We start from the raw sequence: 14,821 nt of genomic DNA, 5'->3' as shown, positions 1-14,821 counted from the left end.
CCTCGCCCAATCTATTGTGTTAGCGCTTAACGACAGTAGGTAAATCTTCGAACCTGTTTTCATTCTCGTTTGCACTGCAAAATATATCTGAGAAGATTCAAAGATGGCTTTATTAACTGTCATTATTACTATTATATCTTTACCTGCGGCGCTATTTCTGTGGACTGCGCATGCATTAGCACTCAATCGGGAAAAAGTAAAAGCGATAGGTTTACCTTATGTGGTTCGATGGATATCTCCCATAAACCCTTTTTGGCTGCTTTATGGGAGCTCGTTCGTACGACTTTGCACAAGGCTCGGAATAGCAACAGAGAACATGCAACACATATACTCCTACGGCTGGGAAGCAAATGAACGGGCACGCATTCACTTGAAACACGGCGATGTATTTGTGCTTGTCCATCCTGGGGGTATCTCGCTCAGTGTAGCAAACGCGGAAACCATCTACGATATTTTACGACGAAGGACTGATTTTCGGCGCAATATGGAAGAAATGGCTGTGTTGAATGTCTACGGCAAGAACCTATCCACAACAGATGATCAAGAGTGGCAGCAACATCGAAAAATGACAGGTGTTACATTTACGGAAAAGAATAATGAAGTTGTTTGGATACAGTCTGTCAAACAGGCGACTGGTATGTTGGAATACTGGAGTCAAAAAGAGGAGCAACCTATACGGTCTACACACGACGATACCAAGGTCTTTACTCTGAATGTTCTTGCTGCAGCTCTTTTCAACAATGTGTACCATTTTGAGGGGTTTGCCGAAGCCAAAAAGGAGAATCACAAGGACGATCCGTCTTATCAGTACAGGGAGTCTTTGTCCACAATACTCTCATCCATCATCCAGATATTCATTTTCGGCGAGGATGGCTTGAAAGCATGGTGGACCCCAGTGTCGTGGAAAGATGCTGCCAATGCCATGTCAACTTTTCGATTATACATTCATGGTTTAATGGACGAAGAACGAACTCTTTTACGACAGGGGGCAAATGTCAATCAACATCTGGTCGCGCGTTTGGTCCGAGCATGCGAGGACGGTCGAATTGCCGACGACGGCGCACCTGATGAGCTCCCTGAAGATGCCGAGAAGCCAGGTCGAAATATTAATCTAACGGAAGAAGAGATTCTGAGTAATCTCTTTGTATACGCATTCGCGGGGAATGACACCACTTCCATAGCGCTGACGAACTTGCTGGTCCACCTTGCTGCAAACCCAGAGACACAAGACTGGATTGCTGAAGAGATCAATCATTACCTACCTCATGAAGTTACGGAAAGATGGAGCTATAATAACTTTCAAAAGATGAAGAGATGTGGTGCAGTCATTGTAAGTCGAAGGCCCTCCCTTTAACAATACATGTCTGATGTGCGCAGATGGAGTCTCTTCGAATGTGTCATCCACTGTCGCAATTGGTGAAAACCACGGGTTCATCATCCCAAATTCTTAACGTGGATGGTACTCAATACAAAATCCCGGCAAGCACAGCTGTACATTGCTCTCTTCCAGCACTTCACTCCCACCCTAAATACTGGGGGTCAACTGCCATGGAATGGAATCCTAGTCGTTTTATATCTATCGATGGAACGGAAAACGTAAGCTCCGTGAATACTTTCGAAGAAGAGCGTCTTGCCGCAGATACTTCACAGCATTTCATGCCTTTTGCATGGGGTCAACGTGTTTGCCCAGGGAAAAGGTTTGCTCAGGTCGAATTAGTCGCTGCATTAGTGGTGTTTTTCAAGAACTATCGGGTAATACTTGAGGTGAATGATGGCGAGACAGAACATCAGGCAAGAAAGAGGGCTTGGAACACGAGTCTCAAGGTTGATCATGAAGGTCATATGTTACACGAAATGGTCAAGCCGGAGAGTATCGGGCTGAAGTGGGTCAAGAAAGTGTGAAGATGGATGTAACAAAATTCCATCTCATTGGTATGAGACAAGGGGAATGATAACTATTTTACATGAGATGATCCGCCATTTATTCATCAAGATATGCTTACTAAGTTTGAATGTTAACGACATGGATCGTCTTCTTCAATATATAGGCATTGATAAACCCAGCTATGACATGGCACGCATTAAGGTCAGAACGGACTACAGCTTGACAGCGTTCTCTTTTCCCGTGGTGCACTCTGGTTGCCAAGGTTTAAGGTATCTCGAAAAGCTTCGAACTCTGTAACCTTCACTACGTCGGGTGTGTCAAATACAACTTAGCTCGTGCTTACGAAAAGAAAAAGAATTTTGAAAAAAGAAACAGCGTTCTAAGTTCTCTGAAATCGGTCGTTAGCTACGTTAGCCTTCGAGGCAGTAGTTAAATGACTATTAGATATGCAGACTTCGAAAAATGGCATCGCATTTAATCGAGACATGATAATGCTAACTCCGGCCAATATCCCGACAAGTTAAATGTTTTCTTCGTGCGAGACAAATCTCCAGCCATAGCCCCCAAAGCTTCCGCAGGAAATAACCAAAACCCAACCACTGACCTGACAGCTGTAGGATTTTCATCTGGTTCAACAAATCTTCGTCCGCCTCGCTTGATAGCCCATGCAAACTTTTCTTTGTTGAATAGCCATCTTTCTTCCTCCTCTTTTACATATTCATTAACTGTACTGATATCATGGATTTTCTGAAATTGGGCTCTAGAGGAGAAAAGCACACGGTCGGTGGCTGTTATTGTGCGCTGGATTTCCCATGCAGCAGGCAGCTCGCGCCATAGTACGCGCATTGCACGTGGATCCATATCTGCTGTTAGGAAATATTTCAAGTCCGGACCAATAGATCGCTTGCTCGTTCCAACAAGTTGAAGGCCGATGATGATGATTTGATCGGCATCGAATGATTAAAGCGAAGACCAACTTCGGGGAAACTATCCATCCACCCGAGGCTTGTACGTCCAGCAGTCGACTCAGCAATCCAAATTATATCCTCTAAATTGTTTAAAATAGAAAAGAATGAAGTTTTGGCAGAGGGGTCGAAGATGCTGTTTATCGAATGTAATTTCTCCATCCCTTCGAAATCGAGAGCTAATCTGAGAAGCCCTACATGTTTTGGATCATTGGCCTTCAAGTCCTGAAGAAAGTCAACCAATATATCCTCTGAATGGCCTGATGCCTTCAAAAATATAATTCGAGTTCAGGATTGATGTAGAGAGCCTCTTCTGCACCGCTGTCTATATTGCATGAGACTGAAAAGGAATGTGAATGCGGTAGAATCCGGAAGCAACCCGTCGTGACTCGTTATTTACATGCAGTGTTTTACTATAGGAAAGATCTCCATGTGACTTCACAGTGTAATCCCGACTACTGATCAGCTTGCCGAGCTTGTTCTTGGTCGAATACCAAGGGATGCCGCGGGCTTGGGGCGAGGCATAACCTTCGACCTCAATCTTGAGGAGACGGTGTCGCTCTATCGAAAATTCCCAAATGCGTAAACGAATTTCAGTCGGCAGGGCTAGGAAATGATGGAACAAGATACCCCGGTTGCTAGCACAACTTGGGTTGATCACTTCAAGGTGCTCTGGAGAAGACATTTTGTTCGATAATGTGGGCGAGAGACAGTAGTTAAGCTCGTAAACTACGTGGATGATTTGCTGGAGACTTGTAGCTAGTAGCGATGTCGTCGTACCTCTTCATATACCATGGACTCTTCGATCCTGCAGTGGCGGACTGTAAGGATAATCTGCCAGCAAGAGCAAGAAACATCAAGAAGGATTGCAAGAAGGCGTTTCTGTAATCCCATGCGGCACGACCATATGTGGGGAGTTGCGGAGATCTGAAACAAATTGTTTTCCGGGGTTTTAGGTCTCAGGGGGAGATAACGAATTATTGAGCCACCCCTGGGCCACGTGTACGCGATTGGCTCGAGCTTTTCTCGTAAACGATCGCATGGAAGCATAATAACACATGAACATTAGATATTTGATTTAGATTGTGCTTCTTCCAGCGGGCTTGGATTATACCTCATCTGTTAGAAAGATAAAAATATTCCTGCTTTGAAAGCTGCACCAATTACATCAAAGGGCCTTCTGGGACAACAGACGCTGTTGATATTTCAATTCCTTGATTTAAGATGGGATTTACTGCCCTGTCCTGGTCGGGAACTTTGTTGTGGGGTTGGCAACAAGAGCGTTGACCGGAGACAGCTTAATTGGGAATAGAGGCACCAAGTGCCCCGTGAGAGCACAGCTTCTAGTCCTTCAAGGAACATAGCCTGAATCAGAATACATGTTTCGAAAGCGATTTCCTGACTCGATGAACGATAGTAACTTAGGCCTTAGTTCTTGAAGGAACGAACACTGCCTAATCAGGACATATGTTGCGATGGTGGCATTCCGACTTGGTAAATGATAGTAAATTAAGCGTTGAGTTCTGGAAGGAACATAGTCTAAAACAGAATACATGTTGCGACAATGGATTACTGATTTGAAAAGCGATGGTATCTATTCTAAAGTTAGATCTGCAGAGTATCTGTCGTGCATCTCCGTGTGAGTAATCCTCTATCGAGACACTCGATGATCAGAATGATATCAGTGATCTGTGTAGACTGTATGGCAGTGTGTGCGCCATCAGTGAGCCATCGATGTCAACAGGATGAGAACAAGAATGGCACTTCGCCACAAAGGGGTTCTTCTGTGACTAGAATACCCCACACAAGAGCCTTGATACTGGTCCGGTGCTTGTATTGTTTTCATTGTTGCATAGCAGCAATGCCCAGAGGATCGTTCTAGAACATTATGGGTTTGCCTTTCAAGGGCACAGAGTCCACCTTTCCTGAAATCCTGTGATCTTGTGGAGAGGAGGTTTTGCGTTACGTCCTTGGGATATATTCCTGAGAGAATCTCTACTTTAGAATGACGATATGGTACTGGTCACTAGAAGAGTCCTTCCCAAATCACATAAATGGGAGATCCAAGTGTTCCTCTAGGACCTCTACCGCGTGTTGAGAAGGTACTCTCGGTCAGACTGCGCATGCTATAATCGACATACTTGTTTTTAAAATAGTGACCGAGTAATAGGAATGAATCCCAAAACCTTATGGAGTTGAAGTGGAGTAGTAAACATGAACCTATAAAGGTTCTTCTCTGCTTCCCCTCCATGTGTGTTTGTCAAACATCTACCTACACTTTCTTAGTATAATCCGAAGAAACATCGTTCTAAGAGCCTCGCAATAACATTTATCTACTAGTCCAACTACCTTTTTTAAGGACGTCAATACAAGCTCAAACTTCCTGCTCGACTTAGGAAGATTAAGATGCATTTTACAACGAGTATCGCAACGGTCTTCGCCAGTACCTTACTTCTTTCTTTGACAATTGGTCTTCTCAGTGAAGATCTGCATAAGTAAGTCATTTCGTTCCTTGAGGTCGTAATATTCATAGGCTATACCTCATCTAATTCGAAAGTAGCCAACATTATGCGCGAGGTCTGTCTGCGCGTGCTGAGCCCCCAAAGCCCAAATCGCCAACTCCCTTCAGTAAGAAGTACTGCTCGGATCCTCTACCTCAATCGTTTTTCAAGAATATGGAGCAGGATGCAAAGCCTAAGACAGATCCGGAAGAAGAGACAGACCGGAAGCTGAAGAAAGACCCGAAAATAAAAACTAACCCGAAAAAGAAGACGGCGCCGAGGGATATCGAAAAATCAAAGATCCATGCGCGTGGCCCTGTTTCCGTTAAAATGGGTTCTTTTATTGCGCAACTCGAAAGAGGGGAGGGTTTAACATCTGATGGTTTTGGTACGTGCCCAGGTTTTGCCGTTGTTGGTACGCCGGCAGGATCGAATAAACCTGCCAGGATCCTTTACCATATGAGTCTTGGTACAAGTAATGAGCATAGGTTTCGTGAATTTATGGATGCGATTAGAACATCTGGGATGACAGTTACGCAAGGCGTAATGTACACAGTCGACACTCGAGCGTCTAATCCAGAGAACGACGACCCGGATTTGGCTGCTGAATCTGCGGCATCTGAGGCGACTTTTGAATACCGGGTAAGCAGTGTTACCCTTACTCCCCTTCTTAAATTGCAAATATCAGTGGCTTGGAGCCCATTGAAGCTCTGGACACAGTCACGCTCTAGACTAGTTTTGAAAAGCTCATACTAAATTTTTCTAGTGGTGGCATTTCACCCGAATCTGTTCCGGTCAATGTATTCGCGAGTACCACCCCTGGGGATCACGAACTACTGTTCTATCTATATCCTCATCCAATGTAATTAGTACTCATCATATTATGTGAGCAATTGTTGGGATATATCTCCTCTTTATTACAGGCGTTTTGGGAGTTTAACGTCGGCATTTCTCTGTTTTTTCTTTTTTAGGGAGGGGGAGTCACACGTTAGGGATTTTGCTTTCTAATCTTTAATTTGAAAGAATTATAAACAACCCAGGCGAATGTTCCTTGTATTGCTTATAACACAAGCAAAATATACTAGATTCTCAAAGAGTCTTTTTGCCGCTATATGAATTTAGCAGCGCAAAAAGGCAGAATTTTGATCGTCCATTTGAGCAGAAATACTGTTTTTTGTGTGCTGTAAGCGCATTATCTCTAGAGGAACGTAGTAGATTTCTAAGTGCTTCATCTAAATAAACTTGCACTCATAGTTTTATGGCTGGTAACTTCCAGGAAGAAGGTCCAATTACCTCTGCGTAGGTAACTAAGTAGAAATTATTGTCCAGCCATAAGACCTTGCATTCCAAACCCATTCTAGTTGTCGAGATACCTAATTCAGACCTTCTATGGTTTTTGAAACGAAGATGTTAAACAGCGAATTGCCCGCGAGGTCTGATATATCGAATCCATATCCCGTCTGTAGACTCCGAGTCTCTTGAATATAATTCTTTATGAAACCAAAAACACCAACCACCGCGTTGATAGCTAGATAAGAATCGCGAGTTGGATCAACACTGGCCTGCAGAGTATTGACAACCTCGTTCCAGGCACGGCCGTTGTAAGTGTCCATCGTGACGGTCAAGGTACCCAAATTACCAGCATTACCATCCTCAACGCTCGCGTATACCGACAGTACGGGGGCGACCACCGGTCCGGTTTGAGCAGCGATGGATTGAAACTGAGATATGATACTATTCAATGCTGCGATGACAGTAGACGAATGCTTCTGGTTCCAAACTCTACTTTCCGCGAGTGAGTAGCTGACAATTCCAAGATTGCAGAAAGAATTGCTGACCAGACTTGTTCCTGGAGCTTTACACGATCCTGCTCGCTCATTCAACGTAGATTTACGACGCTGAATTGGCCCCGTCAAAGTGAATCTTTCATCAACAATCCGTGGAGGGAGAGTGGTAAGCTCCGCAGAGTGCGTAGATTTGAGTGACTGGGAGATGTTTCCTGTCGAGTTGAATGCAACCTCACGCATGGTTTGAGCTGAACCTGTCTGGTAGACGTAGAGCGATGTTGAGCAAGAGTCGCACTGTACTTCTCCGTTCACACAGTACTCCACAAGAACCTGACACCAATGCATTGCTTCTAAGGCTGTCAATGTCTGTACATTGCTGCTTTGAGAGAAAACCGCAACAGTATTTCCAATATTCGTAGATGCGTAAGTGCCTTTTTTGAGATTGTCCGCACAGGTAGAGAGTTTGGCGAGAGAGGACAAGCATGCTTTCATACCCCATTTTCTTTGCTGCTTTGTCGGAGAGTCTGATTGAACACACGTCGTGGAGAACCCAGTCTCAGCGCTCGCAAGTGAGCATAAGGCCAGAATAGCACAAGGTAGAAGGAGTAAAAGTTTCCCCATTTTTCGATGTTGGAAACAAAAAAGACGAGAACTTGAAGTGGATATTTTGAAGAAGATAGATAATTGTAAACGTGAGGAGCTGAAGAGTGAAGTTGGAAAAATACAAGTCAAGTGGAGTTTTGGCCTGTACTTATATATCTTTTACAGCGTACCCCTTTCAAACTCCAATACAATTTGTTCTCATTAGCGACATTGGCTTACTGAAAAGTGCATGCCGACTATTGAATAGTAAGGCTTCATTTCAGCTAGCAAAGAAAAAATTCCGAATGAAAATAGTTTTCTCACTCAGCGAATATGCAGAAATCGTTGTCGGCGATTGTAGAGTGTTTTTTGGTGGTAATTGAATTCTACTATACTTCAATGGAAGTTGAAAATTTGATACCCAAGTGGACTTCCTTACTAAAGCGTTGCTCCTGCGTTAACCAGTATGAGCGGCTTACTCCCCTGCATCCGACCGGAGGTGCGCCAATGTTTTGGTGAAGGCACGAGAGCACCCCTAAAGCCGACGATTATTACGCTTGAGTGCATTGTATTCGGTTTGCTCATAATACCACCACTTATGCCGACGCGACTTGCCACCGCTGAAAACGATGAGCTACAAACTGTCGGCGATAATGAACTCCCTGCTATCATGTCAAAAATAATCAATTCCAAAGATTTTTGGGTTGCTTCCCATCACCGCAAGAATTTGATTCGCTTCAAAATCTATTCTATATCGTCGATCTTTGGATATTATCGCCGATTCTTGGAAGCAGCCGGAAAATGAGGTCATCCGTAAGTGACCACCCGAGCCTGCTTGTAAATTCGAAGACATAATTCACTGTCTCACGCAAGAGAAAGCACCTTTTGAACATCATATTTTAGAGGATCTAGTATTTCAACTCTGACGTCTCTTGAACGCTCACCAAGTCTATAGATCTAAGTCTGCTGCAAATCTCAGAAATGTTTGATTTTGTACCATGTTTGCCATTGCCTCACTCTCCAAACAAACCATAACCTCAAGCCCACCGTTCTGGAGACGAGGATAAATGGTAATATTCCCGTCTGCGCCTTCATATGGAATCTTGAAACCCTCAGGTGTACCCAAACTGCCCCAATCACGATCTCGTATCTTAAGGTCAGCCCAACTTGTCATAGTGACATCCGGCCCAAGGAATGCTTTCACCGCAAACTGGAAGTCCTGAGCATTCTGACGAGATGAAAGCAGTCCAATAGTACGCGATACCCGAGAAGGTTCATGTGTTGCATTAAGTGCGGCGCGGAGTGCTGCTGCGGCTTGAGGGAGTCCAGTTTCAGGATGGGTGAGTGATGCGATAGTGAGTCGTTTTGTGAGGCTACCGAGGCAAGCATTCCCAAGATATGTTCGTGGGAGTGGTGGGCTTGTGCGACTCCGAATATTTACTGCAAAAAGGGCGGCGGAGGTCGGTACATTCTTGTTATCGATCGATCTGAAAGGGGAGAGGGAAGACGACGCTCGAGCTAACGTCATGTGGTGCCAGAAAAACGCGCAGAGAGCGTCGTTTATCGAGAAAGCTCTTGCTTCCGTTTTCAAGTCTTCTAACTTCGGTCGCGAGACAAAGAACACCTTGGAGACCATTGGGGGAAGCTTGTAGGTCGGCGGTGCCAATCCAGACGAAGCCTTTGCGGTGGGCATGAGGAAGTATTCGGGGAATTCGGCAATATTTGCATCAGGAAGCCCCCGACGCAACGGCGTTCGGTCATTGACAATGGGGTCATACTCGCGGAAAGGACCCAAATCGCCCTCAATGCCAGTGTTTGATGCCCAAGTGTCGAGAATGTGATCTAATGCGACAGCATCACAGGCGGAATGATGCACTCCAACTGTCAAAAGAAGTCCATCCTTAATGAAGTTCGCTTGTGCTGCAAAAACAGGCTGTGATTGTTGAACTACCTGAAGTGGAGAAACCAGGGCAGTGGTAAGTTTTGAGAACGAAAAGTTGTTCTTCTTGAGTTCAGCGTACGATGGTAGGTCAGAGGTACGATCTAAACATCTTGAAATACTTAGCTAATATTGTGGATAAAGTATAGATATCAATACCTAAATTCACAACCACCTTGCCCTTCGACAATTTGCACTATGTTGCTTTCCTTATTTTGACCTTCTTCCAATCCCTAAAAATTGACCATGCATGAGCGCGTGACCCACTAGTGTAATAGCAAATAAACACTTACGATTTCGCCAGCAATCCAAGGCATGGCGGATATTGTGTAGGCTAGTGCTTTTTTCAAATTTTCAAATCTGGACAAAGGTATAAGCAGTGATTATTGGCAGGATTGTTCGAAGCCACTTACACATGTTTCTCATCTACGCCCGCGGGCAGAGGAAAGCAGAGAATCCATCGTGAACCGTACATTCTGGGCATGTTTTGGTCTAGAGGCGAAAGTTTGAGCTTTGCTGATAGCCTGGGCACAATTCCGTACTCTTCTGGCGTGACAAGGTGAGACTTGACAATATCGGCCTGAGCCATGGAAGTAGGATTAGGGGAAGTCATTTGGTAGCACAATCAAATGCAACAAAAGTAAGTACAAAAGGGAAGGTACAACTCTGCAATCCATACTGGCCAGCTCGGGATCCAATGGATGTTAAGTACTTCTAATCGAAGATAGCGTCGAGTGGCATGTATATTACGGATAGGGGCCAAATCCCTGAATCTGTACCGCCAAATGAGCGGTCTGGTAAATTCAAAGCAACCATAATCAAAGTCCGCCGCAATACTGTGGCTACTGGATCATCTTTTGATGCTACCTATCACGTGTATACTTCCAGCCGATTGGCCATCTCAACGTCTTCCTATATTGGTTAGACTTGGTGGAGGCTTTCGAGACACATCGGATCCACTCGGATCGAACAAGACAACCCTGCGCCGAAACACCAGTAATACGATGAGTTAATGATTTCTCATTGAACAGAAAATTAGCTCGCTGACACTTATCTATCTTTTCTACCGCGAGGTCCACAGGTTATACACAATCAAACCTGAAGCTTTCAGTACCACCATAGAGAATTTGGCTCTCAGCATAAAGTATCAAACGAGCATGTGCTTCGCCTATGTGAGCCATCCACTGCAGCTGCGCCCGCATCCATTTGCGCTGTACTTCTGGCAAGAACTTCGCACTCGAAGCGACATGTAGGGGCCAGATAAGGGAGAATTTGCCCTTAGATAGCCCAGAGGTCGGTATCTGCAGGAAGTTTTGCGGCCATAGGTAGGATTCCTCCGAAGGTTGAACCCATGGGTATTTGACAGATTGCATCCCTGCTAAATTTGACAAGTCGTAACCAAGAAGGAACGGGACACTGGCACAGATGTCGGATGCCAAATCACAGCTGATTCTGCTTTGTATCTGACTCTGCTCGTCCTGTTTGTACTCTACCGAATACACAGAAGACAAGCGGCAGAGGATGGATTGAATAATGATACGATAAACGCGGTAAAAATTCCACAATCGAGCAGCATATAAATTAGGGTATCGATGAATCTGATTGGGGTAATATATCGAGTGTGCTTTTTCGAAATTAGAGAAACTCTTTATGTTAATAACGGCCGTATAAGACCATTCTGACGGAAGCCTTGTGGCCCAAAGGGTGAGTTCATCATCCAAGTTTTCAGCCAATCTGATAAACTTAGAAACTGCGTTGTAATCAACAAGAGATTTTTCGCCCGCGAGGAGGCTGTTGACTTGGGAAAGAAGGATGGGAATACGAACTGCCTTGGATAGCAGTTTGTCTTCCATATTCTCAGTAAGTACGAGCATTTCTGAGGACTTTTCGAATATAGCGTCTAGAGGTTGAGATTTCTGCAGTTGATTTAGGACCTACGAAAAAGTCAGAAACCCGCTGTATAACAAAGAGCGAGCTTACCGCGCTTCTTCGAGCGAAAAGAAACATGCTGCATGCGAACGGAGAGGTAAAATTATCTTTCCCGCGGTGTTTCAGTAATGAAGTGGCACCATCGACGTGAACACCCCATCCATGCGATGCGTTGGAATCAAATGTGGTCGTCTTACACAAGGTAACGTCAGCTTATATTGAATAAGGCAGGGAGACATCTGTTGGACAAGATAAAGATTGGCTTGCTTCAATCCATTTCTCGAATAGTAATACGTGAAATAGATACTCTCTCGTCAATCAAAACAGGAAACCAAGAGTTGTAGAACTTTACGTTCAAAGATTAGACAATTCAAGCGTAAGCATGTTAGATGACGAATAGATCAAACATGTTATACTATTGCTAAACCTTGATTACCGTCGAGGGCAGAAGAAGAACAGGAAGAAATACGAACCTCGTAGCCAGACAGAAGTAGAACTGCATACAGAGTGTCATCACTCCTGGATTTATATGGATCTTGGAGAGCTGTGTTCAGAACTGCGAGTGCTTCAAGATAACGCTTTCTTGATAAGTATCTTCTCTCGTGGTCGATCGGGTTTGATCTTGCCCAGGTTGCAAGAGAGATTGCTTCCGTAGCTATGCGCAATACCGATCCTTTCTCCCCACGAGAAAGGAGAGCTGGAAGTTGAAGATGCAGGAATCTAGAGTGGTCCGTAGCCACTAAAGAATCGAGTACGGTTGAATAGAAATAGCATAACGGCAAATCCTCCTTGGATGGGAGACCAATTTCTTTTGAAATGAGAAGTCTAGCCTCGAAAGTCGCAAGTTGTGAACCATGTCGATCGCTTACGAGCGCGCTACCAACGGTGGGATTCTTAATGTGTATTCCTGACAGCCGATTTACCTTCTTCGGTTTGACGATTACGTGTCGGAAAAGAAGGTCGACTTCGTCTCGGTAGCCAATGCAATGTTTGTGCGTTCTAATACACCGCGAACACGAAGGTCGAAGTCCATCGCACTAATCTCAGTGAGATAAAGCAACTTATAGAAGGTGCTGAGCTAATGACCTTTGTATGTAGCTTTCTGCTCATTCATGACGTGTCAGACTATGTCTTTATCCCTCTTTGCCAGCTCTTACGGAGGAAACTAACCTGCAACTCTCACATCCAGCACTTAAACGCCCTTTGAAGACCATCGTAAGCAGTCTTTCTAGGAAACGTGGACGAGCCGTGCACATCTACGGATGAATATGTGAATTGGAGCAGATTCCCTGGTGGGGCTTTTTTTTCCGCCCGCACCTTGTCAGCTGAAAATGGGCTGATCGTCCTTTCGGCGTTAAAGTAAGACGGGCATTAAACCCCTCAATCTCTCGTTCCGCCTTTGTAAGTTAATATAAGAATCCGATAAAATTTCGAACTCGATATCTCTTTTCGTTCTAGATATTTATTACTTTATTTACTAAATTAATAATTATAAGTAAAACTTTCGGATATTTTTCGATTAATATAATAAGAAGTATACTTTTTATATTTAATTAAGAATTTATTACTTAATAGAATAGACTTTATATTAAAAGAGATAATATATACTTTTAAATAATAGTAGCTTTTACTTAACTCGATATAGTCTAGATATTATATAGTAGAAGTAAGATTTATAACTTAGACTTAACTATTATAAGTAGCGTTAGTCTTAGCGTCGTAATACTTCTAGAACTAAAGATTCTAGAATTAGGCGAGGTTATAGAAATTAAGTAGTTTCTAGAACTACTATCTAGTAGTTTAATTTAGTTAATATTAGCTATATTTAGATTAGCGGATAGACCTTAGTTTTAGGTAGTATTACGTAATAAGTAGAAGTTTAATAAGTTTACTAGGTTTACTATTAAACTCGTCGAACTTATTAAACTTATTAAGACTTAAGTAAAAAGAAAAGTTCTATATAATAATTATAATTTTCTAAGATAGAAGCTTTATACTTAACTTACTATAGTAATAAAATATTATCTATTTAACTTACTCTTATTATAATAAATATACCTTTAAGTCTATACGTTCAGCGGCGGCTTTGCGGCTAGGCGGCTTCGGGTCGATATCGTAACCCTACCAAAACTCTATCGACTAAAGTCTTAATTAATACTAAAAATAAATAGATACAACTTAGTATTATATTAAATATATACTATACCTACCTAGAAACTAACTTATAGTTACGTGCGACTTGTTTGTATTAAGTTATTATATATTTACAATATTACTTATAAATAGTTTAGGCCTATACACGTAATCTGTGTACTACCGTAGTATAAAAACTATACTATTACCTTCGACAACAACTCACAACTCCGTCGATCGAAGTTTGTTATCTTTTAATATAGACATCTATTTAGTATTAGATTAATATTATATCGCTCTATTATTATACGCGAGTAGAGGTACTTAAGATAGAATACCTTCTCGATATAGCTACTAACTACCGCCAAATAATTTAGGTCTACACAGATAATATAAGTAGTATACTACTATAGTATAAAAACTATACTATTATCTTCGATAATAACTTATAACCCTATTAATCGTAATTTATTATTTTGTAATATAGACATCGATACACTATAGAATCGACTTCGGATCGCTCTATTATCGTGCGCGAGCCTTTCTTATTAAGATTTACATTGTGTAAATTTTACCCCTAATTAATTTAGGCCTATACACGTGATTTGCTACCGCCCCCCTTCTCTTTTACCCTCTCTTTAGGTAATACAATTACGGTTTATATTATAATAATCACGTATTCTTAGCTTTTAACTACCCTTAAACTTCGTTATAGTACCTAAAAAGAAACTAGTTAGTCGACCAAGACTTAATAGTGTAAAAAGAAGGCGTAGAAAGGCTGCTACCGCCTAAGAAAGACGTCGAAGATTAGGTTTTCTAAATATTAGAATTCGAAGTAACCCTCTAATTTACCCTTCTACTACTACTTAGATTTAAGATATTCCCGCGCCGATAGAACTATCGACTTAACCTTAGACAACTACTCGAGTTATACGGTCAAGTAGTCGAGTAAGTCAAAATAACGATTTAGAGCCCCCTTTAAACTTAACCGACTAACTATTAATCCAACCTCGATATTATACCCGATCGACGTCAAAAAGCCCTTAACTCCCTACTATCCTAGCTTCGTTAATACGTTAGGGTTAGGGTTAGGGTTAGGG

The 14,821-nt window shown here is 42.8% G+C and overlaps 6 protein-coding genes across 6 annotated transcripts; 2 read left to right on the top strand and 4 right to left on the bottom strand.

Moving 5' to 3' along the window:
* Positions 1 to 103: 103 nt before the first annotated feature.
* GLAREA_09341 (Cytochrome P450) lies at positions 104 to 1,902 on the top strand (the record flags this gene model as incomplete). The annotated part of the gene is made up of 2 exons (XM_008085938.1): positions 104 to 1,330; positions 1,378 to 1,902. 2 exons carry the CDS (start codon positions 104 to 106, stop codon positions 1,900 to 1,902), a joined length of 1,752 nt encoding a protein of 583 aa, XP_008084129.1.
* A 457-nt stretch (positions 1,903 to 2,359) lies between these two features.
* Positions 2,360 to 2,746, bottom strand: GLAREA_09340 (uncharacterized protein; the record flags this gene model as incomplete). Its single annotated transcript, XM_008085937.1, has 1 exon — positions 2,360 to 2,746. The coding sequence occupies one exon, from the start codon at positions 2,744 to 2,746 to the stop codon at positions 2,360 to 2,362; it is 387 nt and encodes a 128-aa protein (XP_008084128.1).
* Positions 2,747 to 5,256: 2,510 nt separating this feature from the next.
* On the top strand, positions 5,257 to 6,240 carry GLAREA_09339 (uncharacterized protein; the record flags this gene model as incomplete). Its single annotated transcript, XM_008085936.1, has 3 exons — positions 5,257 to 5,345; positions 5,411 to 5,993; positions 6,118 to 6,240. 3 exons carry the CDS (start codon positions 5,257 to 5,259, stop codon positions 6,238 to 6,240), a joined length of 795 nt encoding a protein of 264 aa, XP_008084127.1.
* Positions 6,241 to 6,724: 484 nt separating this feature from the next.
* GLAREA_09338 (uncharacterized protein) lies at positions 6,725 to 7,759 on the bottom strand (the record flags this gene model as incomplete). Its single annotated transcript, XM_008085935.1, has 1 exon — positions 6,725 to 7,759. The coding sequence occupies one exon, from the start codon at positions 7,757 to 7,759 to the stop codon at positions 6,725 to 6,727; it is 1,035 nt and encodes a 344-aa protein (XP_008084126.1).
* A 910-nt stretch (positions 7,760 to 8,669) lies between these two features.
* Positions 8,670 to 10,248, bottom strand: GLAREA_09337 (uncharacterized protein; the record flags this gene model as incomplete). Its single annotated transcript, XM_008085934.1, has 4 exons — positions 8,670 to 9,771; positions 9,819 to 9,892; positions 9,953 to 10,019; positions 10,073 to 10,248. 4 exons carry the CDS (start codon positions 10,246 to 10,248, stop codon positions 8,670 to 8,672), a joined length of 1,419 nt encoding a protein of 472 aa, XP_008084125.1.
* A 493-nt stretch (positions 10,249 to 10,741) lies between these two features.
* On the bottom strand, positions 10,742 to 11,666 carry GLAREA_09336 (uncharacterized protein; the record flags this gene model as incomplete). The annotated part of the gene is made up of 2 exons (XM_008085933.1): positions 10,742 to 11,593; positions 11,640 to 11,666. The coding sequence occupies 2 exons, from the start codon at positions 11,664 to 11,666 to the stop codon at positions 10,742 to 10,744; spliced, it is 879 nt and encodes a 292-aa protein (XP_008084124.1).
* Positions 11,667 to 14,821: the final 3,155 nt, after the last annotated feature.

The sequence above is a fragment of the Glarea lozoyensis genome (assembly GCF_000409485.1).
Source record: "Glarea lozoyensis ATCC 20868 chromosome Unknown GLAREA4, whole genome shotgun sequence".
NCBI lineage: Eukaryota > Fungi > Ascomycota > Leotiomycetes > Helotiales > Helotiaceae > Glarea > Glarea lozoyensis.
Note: the sequence above shows the minus strand (reverse complement) of the source record. Positions and strands in the feature narration are given on the sequence as shown.